Source organism: Carcharodon carcharias, chromosome 3 (genome assembly GCF_017639515.1).
Source record: "Carcharodon carcharias isolate sCarCar2 chromosome 3, sCarCar2.pri, whole genome shotgun sequence".
NCBI classification, from domain to species: Eukaryota; Metazoa; Chordata; class Chondrichthyes; order Lamniformes; family Lamnidae; genus Carcharodon; species Carcharodon carcharias.
In genome coordinates, this window is record NC_054469.1 from 20,419,331 (window position 1) to 20,438,596 (window position 19,266).

At 47.1% G+C, this 19,266-nt stretch overlaps 1 protein-coding gene across 4 annotated transcripts in view; it reads right to left on the reverse strand.

Annotated features, from left to right (window-relative positions):
• The window catches only part of scn5lab (sodium channel, voltage gated, type V-like, alpha b), a 273,446-nt gene that overhangs the window by 91,368 nt on the left and 162,812 nt on the right, over nucleotides 1-19,266 (reverse strand). For all 4 annotated transcript variants that reach the window (XM_041183161.1, XM_041183162.1, XM_041183164.1 and 1 more), the window contains one exon: nucleotides 4,293-4,745. In XM_041183161.1, the coding sequence (XP_041039095.1) occupies nucleotides 4,293-4,745 (453 nt within the window). The remainder of the gene's footprint in view (nucleotides 1-4,292; nucleotides 4,746-19,266) is intronic.

The window sequence follows — 19,266 nt, forward strand, 5'->3', positions numbered from 1 at the left end:
CCTGTGGGTTCGGCCATGATTATACGATAGGGCAGGACGATGAGGCAGGCCCCAAAATACCTCAGCCAGATGGGGAAAGTCGAGCCCCATGCTCTTGGCAATATTCTGAACCACATTCTCACCATGTAACCAACTGAGCTGGCTGGTACCCCCAAACCTCCTCTTAACCTTCTTTATTTGAAGGAGAACAACTCTAGTTCCTCAACGTAACTGAAGTCATTTATCGCTGCTACACTTCTAGTAAATCTCCGCTGTACCCTCTCCTTTCTAAAGTGTGGCTGAATATAATGGCTGCAACTAGAAAGCCCCAATGAGATTCAATGGCCACCATCTCACCTTGATGATCAATAGCATTACCGTCACTGAATCCCCACTATCAACGTCCTGGGGGGTTACCATTGACCAGAAACTGAACTGGACTAGCCATATAATTACTGTGGCTACAAGAGGTCAGAGGCTGGGAATCGTGCAACGAGTAACTCACCTCCTGACTCCCCAAAGCCTGTTGACCATCTACAAGGCACAAGTCAGGAGTGTGATGGGATACTCCCCATTTGCCTGGATGAGTGCATCTCCCACAACACTCAACAAGCTTGACACCATCCAGGACAAAGCAGCCCACTTGATTGGCACCCCATCCACAAACATTCACTCCCTCCACCACTGATGCACAGTAGCAGCAGTGTGTACCATCTACAAGATGCACTGCAGGAATTCACCAAGGCTCCTTCAACAATGTCTTCCAAACCCACAACATCTACCACTTAGAAGGACAAGGGCAGCAGACAGATGGGAACACCACCACCTGGAAGTTCCCCTCCAAGTCACTCACCACCCTGACTTAGAAATATATCGCCGTTCCTTCACTGTCACTGGGTCAAAATCCTGGAACTCCCTCCCTAACAGCACTGTGGGTGTACCTACACCACATGGACTGCAATGGTTCAAAAAGGCAGCTCACCACCACCTTCTCAAGGGCAATTAGGGAATGGGCAATAAATGCTGGCCCAGCCAGTGAAGCCCACATCCCATGAACAAATTTAAAAAATAGAGAAACCTACAGTTCCCCATGGACTATGGCTAATTACCTACCTAAACACAGGGAGGGAGACCCTGACCATTTGACATTGCTCTTTGCATTAAAGCTAAGGTAAACCAATAAGCTGAGTACCAAGTGATGTGTTGAATAATTCAGTCATAACACCATGTCCCTTCCAATTATTAACAAGTACAATTACTTTCCAAAACTCTGTAAGTTGATAATAAACTCCCCTTAAAAAGTAATCTCCACTCACACAAACATTTGGTTCGAGTGCACAGCCTCCAGAGAACATATAACTTTGTGCCACAGCCGTTTATAATGACTCTGCTATTGTGCTTTCATTAGCAAAACACAGCTGCACGCCTCAATACAGCTGCTGAGGTGCGCAAATATTTGCCTGATGGCTAAAACTTGTTCGCTGTGCAATGGCAGAGCTTCCCTAAACTATTGTTCCCCAGTCCGGCCTGTCAGTTTCAGGTCAGTTTCAGAAAGATCAGCCAGCTGGGGAGCCTCCTCTCCTTCCTGCTTCCTGGACGCTCAGGTCAGCTGGACAAGCGCTGGAGAAGGAGGGGCAGGAATAAGTACTGCAGAACCCCCTGGCCCGATCTAAAAATAACGTACAGTGTTCCATCTTACAGTGGCTCGTCTAATGAGACCTGAAGCCACAAGTCAGAGGGTCATAGAATGGTCACGGAAGAGAAGGGAGCTGTTGGGTCATTGTGTCTATGCTAACTCTTGCCAAGAGCAACTCAGCCTAGTCTCCCTCCCCTGCCTCTTGCCTGTAGCTCTCTAACTTATTTTTCTCTTCAGATGCTTACCCAATTCCCTTTTGAAAGCTGAGATCGAACCTGCCTCCACCACATTCTCAGGCACTGCATCCCAGATCCTAACCTCACGCTGCATAAAAAAGTTTCCCCTTATGTTGCCTTTGGCTCTTTTGCCAATTGAATCAGTGCCCTCTGGTTCTCAATCCTTCCACCCACGGGACCAGTTTCTCCCTATCTACTCTGTCCAGACTCCTCGTGATTTTGAATCTCCTCTCAGCCTTCTCTTCTGCAAGGAGAACACTCCCAGCTTCTCCAATCTGTCCAAGTAACTTTAAGAAATCCATCTCAAAAGTTGCCGCTATGACATAAACTTAGCTCTGTGACCATCACACCACACTTCCATTGCATTTTTCAGGGTGTTTTATTTCAAGAACACAGCCTCAACATATTTATCAACTTATACTTGGAGGAACAAAGGAGCTGCTCTTATAAAATGACCAAGGTCCATCTGGTTCACCTTCCACCATTTACACTGATAATGGTGTTCTTGACCAATCATAGCAATCATTCTCTATTGGTCTACAACAAAGTTGGACATGAGTTAAGCTACCTGCCGCCCACCCACCCACACACCCATCCCAACCAAGTGGGAGAAATGTTTGGGAACCATAGTTCCAAAATCACCTAGTCTGGGCCTGGAGTCATTGACCAGCTAGATCAGATAATGATGGCAGGCTTCCTTCCCTGAAGGATATGAGAGAACCAGTTGAGGTTTTGTGACAATCCAACAGCTTTGAGGTCACTTTTACTTATACCAGGCCCCTATTTCCAGATTTCCTTCTGAACTTTCTTCTGTGGTGAATAACTCACCTCCTGACTCCCCAAAGCCTGTCCACCATCTACAAGGCGCAAGTCAGGAGTGTGATGGGATACTGGGTGAGTGGATGAGTTGCCTGGATGAGTGCAGCTCCAACAACTCTCAAGAAACTCGACACCATCTAGGACAAAGCAGCCCGCTTGATTTGCAACCCCCCCCCCCCCACCATCTTAAACATTCATTCCTCCACCACCAACACACAGTGTCAGATTTCCAACTGCAGTGAGAAAACATAGGGGAATAGGAATGGTTAGGCAACGAGAATAGAAGGCCTAACTCACTTTCTACCATCCTGGTGGTTGCATGGCATGATGAGAAGAATTGTTGATGAATCAAGACAATCAATCTCAACCAACTAGGCTTCAGTATTGTTGAAAAAATACATTTTGTCAAAGCTTTTAATTTTGCTCTCATTGGGACAATCGCAAGGTACCAATGTCAGGGGAATCAACAACTTTATTTTGTATGAGAAGAGAGTGAGGATTGGTTGGCAAGTGGACTCTGATTGGTAGAGGCATTGACATGATGAATGCACCAGTTAATGGTGGCTGACAGTTAACTGCCAAGACTGGCAGATCACATCAAACATCATGTCCCTCCCACTGTTTTCAACAGACAGGGTTCAGACCATACCCAACCCAGCCGGTGCTTGCAAAGCTCAAAACACAGTGTCCAACATTAGATATGATTCTGCGATTGGACAACACTTGCTCTATAATCCCCAGTGTGCTAAAAGTTATGCTGACAACCAATTTAAGATTGTCAGTCGGGTTTGCAGTGTGACACTGCACTGGAAGCTATTAATACTAATTAATTAATATTAATACACAGGTCACTGTTCTTTGCTTTTAACTGGTGCATTGTCCATGGCAACACCTCTACCAATCTGAGTCCAACCACTCTCTTCTCAGACAGTATAAAGTTGTTGCTTCCCCTGACATTGGTATTCTTGCGATTGTCCTGATGAGTGCAGGACAGAAAGCTTCAACAAAATGTCTTTTTTCAGCCATACTCAAGTCCTGTGCTACCAAATGACAATTAGTCTTCAACAGACCCAGACATGAATTGAGGAGATAAAACAGAAAATGCTGGATAAACTCAGCAGGCTCAGCAGCATCTGTGGAGAGAGAAAAACAGAGCTAACATTTCCAGTCTGTAGGGTAGAGATAAGGAGGACCTTTTGCTCTGAGGGTTGTGCAACTTTGGAACTCCCTGTATCCGAAGGTGCTGGAGGCACGGTCAGTGAATATTTTTAAGGCGGAGGTAGATGGACTCTTATTAGATAAGGCAATCAAATGTTATCGGCAGGGGGTAGATGGGAATGTGAAATTCGAAACACAAACAGATCAGCCATGATCTTATTGAATGGCAGAACTGGCTCGAGGGGAAGAATGGCCTACTCCTATTGCATATGCCAGGCTTGCTGAGTATTTCCAGCATTTTTGGTTTTTTATTTCAGATTTTCAGCATTTTATTTATATGAGATGAGGAGAAACCACCCTCCCCAAGAGGAGAAGACCCTCAGGAACCATGGGCCCAAAGTCACCTTTCCCCTCCTGACTGTAAAGGTCAAAGGTCCCCAGCGAAGAAAAGACCATTTTCTTACCTCCTCGCCAACAGCGACTTCTGTAAAGGTGCTCTGCTCCTCCTCTTCGCAGAACTCTAACTCCGGCTCAATAACTGCAATGGGAACACTCTCAGTCCGTTTGGGATCCTTGGCCATAGATTCATTGTTCCTGCCCATTGCCATCCCATTATTCCCAACGTCACTGGCTGTGCCGTTCCCATCCTTGTTCTCGGACTCTTTCGCCGCCTCGGCGTCAGTGTGATTGAAGACATAGGTCGGGAGCTCCACCATGGTTTTCCCTTCCACCGAGGCCTCAGTCTGCCCGCGGATGCCTTGGAAGAATTCCACAATGGCCCTCTTCACAAAATTGATGAAACGTTGGATCCTGGCAAAGGCCACCTGGATATTGTTCATCTCCCCATCCTCATCTGGCGAGCTGAGGTTGTCTGCGCTGAAGGAACTCAGGAGTAAGGCCAGGAAGAGGTTGAGTACCTGGGAAAAAAAAAATGAGCGGATGTTATTAGCATTTTCTCTTATTCGCAAATATTGTGGGCATTTGCTGCTGGAAAATGTCTGGAGAGGTTATATGGGACTGACAGTATAGACGGTGACCATTGGCCTATGCTGGTGTATCCTCTTTACAAGCTTTCTCCAATCCCTCCTTCATCACACTCTATCTGCATATCCTTCTATTCTCTTTCGTCTGTTCATCTGGCTGCCCTTTAAATGCGCATCGCCATTCAGCTCAACTGCACCTTGCAGTAGCTAGTGAGTTCCACATTCTCAACATTCTCTGGTAAAGATGTTTTGCCTGAATTCCTTGTTGGATTTACTACAAACATACGAATTAGGAGCAGGAGTAGGCTTCTCGGCCCCTCGAGCCTGCTCCGCCATTCAATGAGATCATGGCTGACCTGATTGTAACCTCAACCCCACATTCCTGTCTACCCCCCCCCACCCCCCGATAACCTTTCACCCCCTTATTAATCAAAAATCTATCTCGCTCTGCCTTAAAAATATTCAAAGACTCTGCTTCCACCTCCTTTTGAGGAAGAGAGTTCCAAAGACTCACGACCCTCTGAGAGCAAAAAAATTCTCCTCATCTCTGTCTTAAATGAGCGACCCCTTATTTTTAAAAGTGACCCCCTAGTTCTAGATTCTCCCACAAGAGGAAACATCCTCTCATATCCTCCCTGACAAGACCCCTCAGGATCTTAAAGTTTTCGATCAAGTCACCTCTTACTTTCCTAAACTCCAGCGGATACAAGCCTAACCTGTCCAGCCTTTCCTCATAAGACAACTCGCCCATTCCTGGTATTAGTCTAGTAAACCTTCTCTGAACTGCTTCTAACGCATTTACAGCATTCCTTAAATAAGGAGACCTGTACTGTACACAGTACTGCAGATGTGGTCTCACCCTGTACAACAGAAACATAACCTCCCTACTTTTGTAATCAACTCCCCTCACAATAAACTACAATATTCTAGTAGCTTTCCTAATTACCTGCTGTACCTCCATACTAGCCTTTTGTGATTCATGCAACGGGCAGCGCTAGTAGTAGCTGCCTTATGATGCATGGCTCCATCGTGACAACAGCCAGCTCTCTGCCTTCACTCAGCCCCACCATGTCCCTCGAGAGCAGATGCATGGGGGAGGCTTTCAGGAGCAGCCATCATGGGCCGAAGGGCTACCACCTGAATAAGTGCTCGTCTTCTTGGTAAAGCAGTGGGTCCCTCCTGCATGCAAGAGAAACAGAGCCACAATAACAAGGAGCAGGCACTGGTGGAGGCACTCCTGCCCTTTGACCTTGAGGCTGGAAAAGGCGGTGGCCCTGGATCTGACTGGATCACAGGGTAACCAGCAAAGGGCAGATGGCAAGGCTAGAGTGTCAACCCACGCGTGAGGAGACATTGAGCTCATATGTCGACAACAGCAACAGGCGCACTTGGGTTGAGGAGCTGTGAAGCTGTTAATGGCAGCTGCTGAGACTGAGGGCCTGCAGTCCACCTCTGACGAGGAGGAGGAAGAGGAGGTGATTCTCAGAGGGCGGTGCGTATGCATTCACCAGTAGATTCAGGGTCACAAGGTTGGTGAGCACAGCACAAACGCACCTGAGCAGCCAGTGGAGGGGTTGACATTTTGAGGCTACTGATAGTCAGAGGCTGGGCTCATCCTGACTCTGGCCTCTTGCGCGTTCTCAATTTTCATCGCTCCATAATTGGCAGCCATGCTGTCAACTGCTTGAGCCCTAATCTCTGGATCTCCCCCTCCTTACCTGTCTGCCTCTCTTTCTTCCTTTAAGACATTCCTTTTAATTCCTTAAAACCCAGCGCATTGACCAAGCTTTGGTCAGCTGCCCTAATATCTCCTCATATAGGTCGGTGTCCAATTGCATTTGCTAACATTCCTTACTGTGAAGCATCATGGGAAGTTTAACTATGTTAAAGGCGCTATATAAGTAAAAGCATTTGCTGGAGCCAGTGTCCGGGTAGGTCAGAGCACTGAGCGGAATTGTCAGATATCCAGGAAGTGATTTCAAGGTGAATGGCATGAATCGGGTGAGGGGGTCAAAGTCATTAAAGGGCAAATTTAAGACTTCTGTCTCGAGCAGCAATGAATATCTGGAATGGATTGTAATGGTGGTGAATCAATTAAAAAAGCAATTGGATGGTGCATTGAGGAGAGGGGGGTGGGGGTGGGGTTGGGGGGGGGCGGTGTAATATTTTATGGATGGCTCCCTCCTCCGTAATTATCTTGTGAATTATTATGAGGGAGAAGAAAAGCTCCTGTTACTGCAATTAAATCTTTAGTCTTTGACTGAACAGTCAGTGTGGTGATATTGAGAGTGAAACATCCATCACTTCATTGCACACTGACTCCCATAACTGTTGATTGGACACGGGTGACCAGTGACCATGCCTTATCCTAATGGCACAGGGAACAGCTTCAATTACCATATATCGCTTGTTTCATTTTCAGTTAGCGCTTTACCAAGTGTCTCATTTCTGGCTGCCTCCTTCCTCTGGCGTTTGATTCGGAATTCTCACTGATCGATGAGGGCAGTGGGAGGGAAGCTGCAGACCAGGAGGGAAACCCACTGTCATCCGGTCATGTGAAAGTGAAAGGCATCAACACAAGGCTGATCAATCAGTCAGCTCCCAGCAAAGCGCAAAGAAGCTAATGCTTCCGTACAGTAACCAAGGAAACGGAGGAACACTGAGGAAAAGGATTTCCGCACAAAATGTTTCAGTCAATAAATGCCAATGAATAAACTCCTGATGCAGCAGTTGGGAGACTGCGTATCAGGGAATTTATGTGTGTACTAATTTAAACAAGGTGTGGGAGTGACTGCTGGGACTGGAGAAAGTTTGGAATAATCAATGTGCCGGTGATGTTGTTTTAAGAGTCTCCTGGATTGTCCTGATCTGTTAGTCAAGGATATCCATGGTCTGCTTAGTTGACATGGCAGCACAGCTTTGAATGAGGAAAGCCTTTTGGCCTGTTTTGATTTCATTCCTTCACCATTCTTTCATTGCAGTCTTCCCCCACTGTTCATCTGAGCAAGGAGACAAGATTTACATTTTATCCGAGCCTCCTTGGCAGTGCAGCACTCCCTTTGTACTTGCCCTGGACTCTCAGCCTAGATTGTGAATTCATCCAGTGGAGCTCAAGCCACAAACTGAGGCTGTGAGAAAGGCAGAGGTGACGGACTGCGCGGCTGCAATCTGCAGGCTTTGTTCAGCTTCCTTACTGAGCGGTACAAATGAGCCATGTTTGCAGGACGTTAGACATACAGAAATATCATCAGAGAAGTTTATGGAGAGTCTCTTGGTTCCCTCAACATGCTTCCCTCTACCAACACCACCAATAACACCTCCCAAAACTCACAGCCTCTACCACCTAGAAGGACAAGGGCAGCAGATAGATGGGAACACCACCACCTGGAAGTTCCCCTCCAAGTCACTCACCATCCTGACTTGGAAATATATCACCGTTCCTTCACTGTCACTGGGTCAAAATCCTGGAACTCCCTCCCTAACAGCACTGTGGGTGTACCTACACCATGTGCACTGCAGGGGTTCAAGAGCACAGCTCACCACCACCTTCTCAAGGGCAACTAGGGATGGGCAATAAATGCTGGCCCAGCCAGCGAAGCCCATATCCCATAAATGGGAAAAAGATAATGGGGCATCTGCTCTTCTCTAGTGACAAGTGACTGCCATGTTTGCTCTTATAACAATGGCAGCTGCGCATCAGAGTTAACTGCAAGTGAGTGAACATTGACACGCGAAGGAGCTTTGTAAATGGCAGTATTTATTTTATTATTCTGTGGAGGATATCAGTTTACAAACACAACAGTGAACTGATGTGTCGATCCACAGTGAATCTAGAAGGGTGATAACTGGGTTTAAACTGGCCTGGTTGGTGCTCATTCCCATATGACGCACCTAATATCTTCACTGGTTCTGGGCCCAAACCCGCTGCTTGCCACCAGCATTTTTACTCTCCTGACTTCACACATAGCAAGGGTGCCTGGCCCAGAGGGAGCAGGAGCCTAACTTAAAAGGCAGATCATGCTCTGATGGCATCATCAGGAAGCATGCTCTGATTCAACCCAGAAACGTCCCCCAGGGTCTCCAACCTGCCCAGTAAAAGCTGGCCGCAGTATCAATCCAGGTCCAGATTAGTGTCTCCTCAAAGTTCTCAGAAGAGTGCTCCTCCTGACCTCATGTAGATACCCTTGGCCTAGGTTTCTCCAATCCTCCCCAAACTGTGGGCTTGGTTCCCCCACCAGCACCACCCCCACACCCACAACTCCTATATATCTTGCCGGGGCTCGTTTCCATGGGCCCCTCATCGGGTTTTGATTCCCATTGGTCAGCAGTGATGAAATTCCCACTGGGCATTGGTGGGAGTCACCCAAACAAGGTCCAAAAGCTCCTGTGCCTTATGCTGTAGGTGGACTGGGTGTCTCCCCCCACCCCCGGCCCCTGTACCACTCGATTCATGCCCCAACTTAACATCGGCCTTACACTTTGATCAACATGGCCTCTCCCCTTCCATCTCTGCAATGCTTGTGATGCTACCATTGACATGGTGATTCGGCACAAAGATATAGCCATGAATCCAATGAGCTCAAGTAAAACAACAAAAGCCTTGTGGTCACATAGCATCTTTAACCTAGGCAAAACGTCCCGATGTGCTTCACAGGAGCCATGCATTGGGATATTAAGACAAGTCACAGAATCACACAGTGCAGAAGAGGCCCTTCGGCCCATCGAGTCTGCACCGACACGTGAGAAACACCTGACCTACCTACCTAATCCCATTTACCAGCACTTGGCCCATAGCCTTGAATGTTATGATGTGCCGAGTGCTCATCCAGATACTTTTTAAAGGATGTGAGGCAACCCGCCTCCACTACCCTCCCAGGCAGCGCATTCCAGACCCTCACCACCCTTTGGGTAAAAAAGTTTTTCCTCACATCCCCCCTAAACCTCCTGCCCCTCACCTTGAACTTATGCCCCCTTGTGACTGACCCTTCAACTAAGGGGAACAGCTGCTCCCTATCCACACTGTCCATGCCCCTCATAACTTTGTACACCTCGATCAGGTCATCCCTCAGTCTTCTCTGCTCCAACGAAAACAACCCAAGTCTATCCAACCTCTCTTCATAACTTAAATGTTTCATCCCAGGCAACATCCTGGAGAATCTCCTCTGCACCCCCTCCAGTGCAATTACATCCTTCCTATAATGTGGTGACCAGAACTGCACACAGTACTCCAGCTGTGGCCTCACCAAGGTTCTATACAACTCCAACATGACCTCCCTACTTTTGTAATCTATGCCTCGACTGATAAAGGCAAGAGTCCCATACACCTTTTTCACCACCCCACTAACATGCCCCTCTGTCTTCAGAGATCTATGGACACACACACCCAAGGTCCCTTTGTTCCTCAGGACTTCCTTGTGTCATGCCATGAGCAGCATTTTAGAGGAGGAGAGATTGAGAGAGGCAGAGAGGTTCAGAGAGGGAATTCCAGAGCTTAGGGTCCAGACAGCTGAAGGTATGGCTACCTGGTGAGTGATATTGTCACTGGACTAGTAATCCAGAGACCCAGGGTATCCTCTGGGTACCTGGGTTTGAATCCCACCACGACTGGGAGTGAACATTCAGTAAAAATCTGGAATTAAAAGTCTGATGATGACCATTGCTGATTATCAGGGAGAAACCTACCTGGTTCACTAATGTTCCTTAGGAAAGGAAATCTGCTGTCCTTACCTGGTCTGGCCTACAAGTGACTGCAGAACCACAGCCTTCTGAACAAGGGCAGTTGGTTGGGGATGGGCAATAAATGCTTGCATAGCCTGTGATGCCCACGCTCCAAATAAAAGCTATGGTGGAGCAAGAGGCTGGGATTGGAGGAGGGCAGATATTTCAGAGATCACACAGCTCGTCCCTGGAGGAATTTGAATATGAGGATACCATGTGGATGGCACTGGTTTCCCTGATGGGGTTAGACTTTGTGCCTTTGGCAGAGAGAAAACTGGGCTGAAGGGATTCAAAACGTGTGCCTGAGAATCTCCACGCGTGCTGGGTGACACAGGCCAGCTCTAACTTAGGAGAGAACTTGAAGTATTAGCAGCGTTCCACATGAATATGCATTCAGCAACCTTTCAGGATTTTTCTCTAGCAATGATGAGGAATAGAACCTAACGTTTTACAAAGGAGCTCATTTGAAGTCGGCAATGAAAAGAAAGCATCAAATGTCCTTTCCGTGTTAGTTTATCAATTGGTTGCCACGGAAACAGATTGTTCCATGTCGGTGTGAGTGGTCAGAGATTCATTCTGCTTTCATTTGTTTTTAGACTAAGATAAACCACCCAAGGCATTACTCATGTTTGCAGAATACAGTCTGATTGATTACATGTTGTAATTTCGGAATATTCGAGCAATTTGTGAAAAGAAAACACAGGGTTAGTGTCTGATTCCATCCATCCTCTAAACATACAGAGGGAGAACCCAGCCACAGAGTATATGATAACACGGGAACCATAACAGGAGGAACCTTAGGAGTCGAGTCAGGGATTTAAGAACATAACTTTGGAATTCTCTACCCCACTGTGGATGCTCAGATGTTGAGTATATTCAAGACTTCTCCAGCTATAAAACCTACCAAGGTATCTGCACTCCTCCAATTCCGGCCTCTTGAGCACCTCTGATTTTAATCACTCAGTCACTGGCAGCTGTACCTTTGGCTATCTAAGCCTTAGGCCCTGGAATTCCATCCCTAAACCTCTCTGCTGTATATGTTACATATCTCAGAGAAACGCAGGGATAACACTAGTTTCTAAGTGCGCAACAGGTGTTATTTACAGGTGTTTTAAAATATATCGCAGTCACAAAATATCTTCCAATATGGTTACAGCTCAGCTCCGCGCAGCTTCTGTGGTGTCTTCTTACTTTGCTCTGAGTCCACATCCAGGCTTAACCAATCAAGCACAGTGAGCATAGATCAGTTACCAGACTTACATAATCAAACACGGAAGGATTGAGCACTACATTCTCTACCTGCTCTTTTAAAGCACTTCTTAAAACGGCCTCTTTGTTCAAGCTTTTTGTCACCTGCTCGAATATCTCCTTATGCAGCTTAGCGTCAAATTTTGTTCGGTAATGTTTCTGTGGCTTTGGACATTTTATTTTACTACGTTAGATAAATGCAATCGGTTATTGATTGTCTCTTTTCTAGTTAGTACATTACTTATTACTTTCCAATTGAGTTATATCGCTCTAACCAATAAGGGCAGCAATTTACAGCCAGGCGCAGAGTCTCTGTCCAAAGCCAGCAAGAGGGGACAGAGCGAGCAAAATCCTGCTAAAATATCAGACGCCTTCTAACCACATTGAGGCAGAGAGAAGGATTTCTACTGGAAGCTATCTCTGACCCTTGATCACCATTTCAGCACAGGTTGCATCATTATCTCATCAGAAAAACCTCAGGGATTCCAAACTGTTGATCTGCGATTTCATTGTTGTTTGAGAGGGCAGTGATAACATGATTGGGATGGGGGGGAAAAGCTGTGAGGCACTTTTACCACATGCATGCAATACTTGAGTGGAAGCAGCAGTGTACTTTGAGGTGATTTACACTGCACTGACAACCACTTTTTGGCCTGGAGCAAGCACCCCTTTCTGAGGTCAGGACAAAGTCAAATGAGAACTTGACTATATGGTGCACTGAAATGGACAGGTGCACTGCCGCGGAGTGCTACATGCCCCCCCCCCCCCCCACCACCCCCCACACAAGCACCAGCAAACCACTAAGGACAGAGAGGGGTAGACAGAGAGTTCAAGGCAACATGAGAGAGAGAGAGAGAGAGAAAGGGAGAAAATATGAGGCTGTGAGAGAGGCAATGTGATTAGGGGAGAGAGAGAGAGAGAGACAGAAAGACAGAGAGAGAGAGAGTGTGAGAGAGGGAGAATATAGAGTGTGTGTGTGATGGAGAGAGAATCTGAGTGTGTGAACGACAGAGAAAGTGAGAGTGCATGAGAGAGAATGTGAGTGTGTGTGTGTGAGAGAGAGAACGTGAGTAGCAAGTGATGGAGAGAGAGAGAGAGAGAGAGAGAAAGGTGGGGAGGTGAAAACCTAGGCCGCTTTGGTCTCCACCAGAAATTCTGTTCCTTAGCCGCTAGCTCCCCGGCCATTGTCTGGGCTGCCCAGACCTCTCCCAGTCTTGGTGTTGTATTTGACCCCAAGATAAGCTTCTGACCTGCTGCATCGCCACGGTCCCTGACTTCCACCTCTGTAACATTTCCCACTTTGTGCTTGACAACTCAGCTGCTGCTGAAGCCCTCAAACCAAGCCGAGCCCCTGCTACCTCCAGCCTTGTTTGTCTCAATCCTCTCCTGGCTGGCGTTCCAGCTTCCAACTTCCAGCAACTCTTGCGAAACTTTACCGTCCACATTCCAACTTGCAACAGGTCGGATTCATCCATCACCTCCTGTGCTCACCGACCTTCATTGGCTCCCAGTGCTGCAACCCATCAATTTTAAAATTCTCATTCTTGATTCCAAGCTCCTTCATGAACCTCACTCCTCCCTATATCTGTAGCCTCCTGCAAGGCTCTACAATCCTTTGAGATCTCTGCATTCCTCCAATTCTGGCCTCATGTGCATTCCCGATTTTAATCCCTGCACCATTGGTTGCTGCGCCATCAGCTGCCTGGGTCCTAAGCTCTGGAATTCACTCCCTAAGTCTCTTCGTCTTGTTATCACTCTCTCCTCCTTTAAGATTCCCCGTAAAACCTACCTCTTTGGCCAAACATTTAGTCACCCATCTGCTTATGCAGCTTGGTGTTAAAGTTTGTTTGTTTCTCACGTGTTGGTGCAGACTCGATGGGCCAAAGGGCCTCTTCTGCACTGTGTGATTCTGTGAATACTCCTGCGAAGCACCTTGGGATGTTTTACCATGTTCAAATGCGACACAAAAAGATCCTGTATTTATATAGCACCTTTCATGGCAGTTCCCACTCAAAGAGAACATCAAGAACTAGAGGGCACAGATTCAAACAAATCAGCAAAAGGAGTAAAAGTGACGTGAGGAAAAATATTTTCACCCAGAGAGGGTGGTTCGAGTCTGTAACGATCTTCCTGAGATGCCAATGGAGGCAGGTTCGATAGGGGTATTCAAGAGGGAATTTGATTGCTATCCGAAAAGCAAGGTTACGGGGATAGGGCAGCGGGAGTGGGACTAGATAGAATGTTCTTTCCGAGAGCCAGTGCAGACTCGATGGGCTGAATGACCTCCATCTGCACTGTAAAGATACTATGGGACCAGGACAAAGCAAAGCACTGAGAAACCCATGAAGCTTTTTTAAAGTCATCGTTGTTGCAATGTGGGTCCTGTGGCAGCCAATCTGCACATAGCAAGTCCTCACATACAACAATGAGATAATAAGCTGATCATCAGTTTCAGTGATGAAAGCAAAACTCTAAAGAAGATTCATCCAGATTCGAAACGTTAACTCTGTTTCTCTCTCCACAGATGCTGCCAGACCTGCTGAGTTTTTCCAGCACTTTCTGTTTTATATACCAGTTTCGGTGATGTTGGTTAAAGGATAAACGTCCACCAGGACACCAGGGAGAACTCCCCTTCTCTCCTCCTAAGTGGTGCTGGGGGAACCTCTTGTGCCCACTTGAGAGAGCGAACAGGGCCTTGGTTAGAAGCCTCGTCTAAAATCTCAATGGAGCCTGTTGCTGGGACTGGGTGGGCAGAGACAGCAAAGATGTTCCACTTCCCAGCACCAACATCCTCCCTTTTAGCTGAAAGAAAGAAACTTCACCCCAAGGCATAAACTCCAAGAATCCTGTATCCTTATAGGAGGTTCGGGATCTGGCAACAATTCAACTTAAAGCGGTAATCTCATCTTTTAAGAGGCCCAGAATCTAAAAAGTTTCTCCTGTGACATCTCTTGTTTCGCTGAGTGCTGCTCTAGCTGCAACATTCAGTCATGCTTAAGTAATCAAAAATCTTCAATATTCCAATTTCTAAAGGATGATTTGGTATGGATGACAAACGCCTCTCCCACAGTGGGCGCGGTAAAGCGACAGCTATCAGGACTGGGAATAACCTATCGTCTGAAATGACAGGGGGTCAGTTTAGACTGGGAAATGAGCAATGTGAATTCGATGGAACCGAGACCTATAGTTAGAACAGTGAGGAAAGGTCAAACAGCTGGTCAGGCCCTTGTTTTAGTGAGCAGGTTCATAAATCTCAATAAATAAAAATAATGTAATAAAACTCTGGAAAGGCAGGAAGTACACAGCATCTCAATCAGCACTGGGTAATGTCGCTGGGCTGGTAACCCAGGGTCCCAGGAGAAAGGACAATGTGGAACTTCAGCGCAGGTGGGCACAGCACCGAGGGTGGGAAGCGATGGTCTATGTGCGGGGAGGTATTTGTTTTCCACGCTGTGATTTACAGATTGGTCAGGATTCCAGGAAGGGCAGACAGCCCAGGACACTGGATTAATTGGTGAAACATCCTTGCTGCTATAATGGGAAGCCTATGGCATTGGCATTCTGGAAGAATGAGGTCAATGGGGATGAGTGGTCTTTTCCATCTGTTCTGATCTTGTGTCGAGAGGGGGCAGCCAGTCAAAGTTCACCAGTTGGTCAGTCCTGATGAACAGTCACACACACACACACACACACACACACACACAAATTGTCCTGCCTTCCCTTTTTCAGTGACAGACTGAACTGCTGTGATTGTCCAAAATTAAGCAGTTCACCCCAGCTATCTTTCCTGCCCCGATACTTCAGCTTGCATCCTCGTCCTTGTTTTCCAATCCTTCCATGGCCTCGTGCCTCCCTTTCCTTCATCACCTCCTCCAGTCCTCCAGTCTTCCCGAAGGCCCTCCAGTCCTCCGATTCTGGCCTTTCCATCGTTCCACCATTGGCGGCCACTCCCTCAGTCACCTGGAACCCGGAGCTCTGAAACTCCTTCCCCTTTACCTCTCTCTCTCTCTCCTCCTTTGAGGCCGACCCCCCCCCCCCCCCCTCCCCTTAAAGCCCACGTCCGTGATCGAGCTTTTGGTCACTTGGCCTAATGTCTCCGTCTTGGGGCTCGGCGCCAAACTTTCAAGGTCAAATTTTCCTTGGCGGGAGGGCCTTGTGATGTTTTACGACATGAAAGATGGTGTGAAAATGCAAGTCGTTGCTGCTTCTCAAGAATTGCATGAAATTGGAAATGTAGCATATCTTTTTAATGAGCTATTTTTCAATGGCCTGGAACAAAAGCCTACTGTGAATCTCTTTATTGTGGGGTTTTCCATTGGGGGGGGGGGGGGTGCGTGCTACGTAAACTGCCAGAAGTCTTGTGCTGTTCAACGCAGTGCGAGCCATGCAAGGTCCAACCCTCCCTCTCCTTGGCTGCTCTGCCGCTCATCAGAAAAAAAAACCTGCCAGCCAAAAGTTACCAGGCAAAATATTGAGGGGTCGGAAACTGATTTGCCGGCGGTTAAAATTGCCCAGGTTACATACCCGCCGAAAGTAGCCAGGATTATCACAAATTTTTACTCGCTCGCAGCAGGCAGTATGGCTGCCCGCCCAAAGTCGGTGGGGCTTCTTCTTCCCTTTATTCCTTCATGGGATGTGGGCATCACTAACAAGGCCAGCATTGGCTGCCCAACCCTAATTGCCATGAAACTGGGAGGCTGGCTCGGTGCAACTCTGTCCCCTGACTCCATCATTTTGTATTGTGTTCAGTGCGGAGGGGATTAACAGTTAAAGTTAAGATTCAAAGCAGGGTTAAAAGGTTAAAATATCAGGGCACGTTGCATGTTCAGTTGAGTATTAACTGAGTGATGAAGATGATTCAAGGAGTTGACTGAGAGAAACAATTTCTTCTGGTGGAGACGAGTTCAGAACCAAAGGAGCAACCTTAAAATGATAGCTGTTCAGGGGCTGATATCAGGAAGTGTAGTGAGGGGAGGCGATGGCATAGTGGTATTGTCGCTGGACTAGTAATCCAGAGACCCAGGGTAATGCTCTGGTGGATCTGAACTTGAATCCCACCATGCCAGATGGTGGACTTTGAACTCAGTAAAAATCTGGAATTAAAAGTCTATTGATGACCTTGAAACCATTGCTGATTGTTGTAAAGACACATCTGGTTCACTAATGTCTGTTTAGGGAAGGAAATCTGCCATCCTTACCTGGTCTGGCCTACATGCGACTGCAGACCCACAGCAATGTGGTTGACTCTTAAGTGCCCTCTGGACAAGGGCAATAAATGCTGGCCTAGCCAGTGACACCCACATCCCAATGATGAATAAAAAAAATATATCTGGAACTTCCTCTCCATGACGCTGTTATGGGTCAACTGAATATTTCAAAACTGAGATTGGCAAGTTGTGTTAGGCAAGGGTTACAGGACCAAAGTGGGTAGATCAGCCAAAATCCAGCTGAGGCTCGAAGGCCTACTCTTCTTCCAAAGAAACGGCCTATACCTGAACTCGACATTTCATTTTGTCCCCGGGTTGGATCAAGTTTAAAAAGGAGCCCTGAATGCTTCCTGACAGCAATAAAAGTTATGCTCTGCTATGAAACAAGTACAAAAGGGATCAAGGTCAGGAGACAGGCTCACATGATAGAAAAAATGTTGCGACTTCTCAGTTTCCGGTATTTACAAATAGTTTTGTTAGACTGTCAGTCCACAAAGTTGTCCAAACGGAGCTGGGCGAAATTCAAGCTGCTGCACTGGGTTTGAGCCAAGCTTTTCTGTGCCATATATTGAGCGGAACAAGGGATTGCTGGCATAACTATGCAAAGCAAAACCGCAACAGTCCCCTGTGTGGAGTATCAGCTGTGCCAACAGAAGCTCAGTCTATTAACATGCATCAGCATTATGCAGTTGTACTTAGATTATAATTATACCATAATCAATGGACAAATATTTCTACATCCTCGTGGCCTGGAATGTGTCATTGAAACCAAGGGTCAGACCAGCTGATGGCTTCAGATACTTTGATGCCTTGCAGCCACTCCTGCGTCTGGAACAGTGGTCTTTGGTGGTCAGTTCCTGTAAGTGATCAGTTCCTGTTACCCAATTCCTAATGCGCACCATCCGTTCGCCCACGGCTCCTGCCCTTGCTGATCTACGTCGACTCCCAGTTCAGCAACACCTCAATTTTGAAATCCTCACCCTCGTTTTCAAATTCTTCCATGGCCTCAGCCTGTCCCTATTTTTGTAACTTCCTGAAAACTGACAACTTTCTGAGATACCTACGTTCCTCCAATTATGGCCTCTTGCTCACCTCCACCACTGGCCGGCATCCCTTCAGCTGCCCAAGTCCAAAGTTTTGGAATTCCCTCCCTAAGCCTCGCTGCCCCACTACCTTTCTCTACTTTAAGATGCTTCTTAAAATCTAACTACTTGTCCAAGTTTTTGAGCTCCTGTCCTAATATCTCCTTATGTGGCTCAGTGTCGGATTTTGTTTGATAATGCTCTGTGATGCCTTGGGACATTAAAGGTGCTATATAAATGCAGGTCCTGGTCCCTCCATTCTCATGGTCTCTGGGCCATCTTGACACTTGCTGCTTTGGACTGCTTAACTCCAGCAAATTACCCCATCCTTCACAGTCAATAACTCCGACAGCCCATCTGCCTCCCCTGAAGCCTGAGGGGTACCTCCTTGAGCACATCTGGAGCATAACTGGTTTAGTCGTCCATCTCTAGATCCTGCTGGATCACTTCAAGGGCAGGGTTCTTGAGGCGAAACCATCCACCGCTCCATGGTCATCCTGGAGAGGAACGGTAACCCTTGGCTTCTGTCCTGTGCCGCCAACCTTTGACTAAACGTCTCTCCCCTGTCCCCTCCACTCTCATTCCTCAACCTCGAGGGATTCACGGATTCCTCACAAAGTTTGAGATCATCTGTCCAGCCGCCCCTCCCTCAGCCTCCCTCGTGCTCTAACTGTGAATCCGTCTCTCCCTCTCTCCACTTTCTTTCCCATCTCCTCTCCTAAAGAAAAAAAACGCCTTGCATTTATGCAGCGCCTGTCCCAACCAAGCGCTGTCTCAAAGTGCTTTATAGCCAATGAAGAGCTTCTGAAGTGTTGCAATGTGGGAAAACATGACCTAAAATTTGCACACAGCAAGCTCCCATAAACAGCAGTGTGATAATGACCAGATAATCAGTTTATTTTTATGATGTTGATTGAGGGATAAATCTTGGTCAGGACACTGGGGATAACTCCCCGGCTCTTCTTCGAAATAATGCTATGGGATCTTTTATGTCCACCTGAGAGAGCAGACAGGGCCTCATTTTAACACCTCATGTCCTCTCCGAGCTCATCTTGTTTATGAGATGCATCTACTGCTCTCTTACCTTCATCCTGATGAAAGCGATGATCGCTCAGCTTCTTTCTTCTGGCGGCCCCCTTGCTAGCCAGCATTGTAAATGGTTCCCTCTTCTCAGCTACTGTCCTTTTCCCTTTCCCTTTC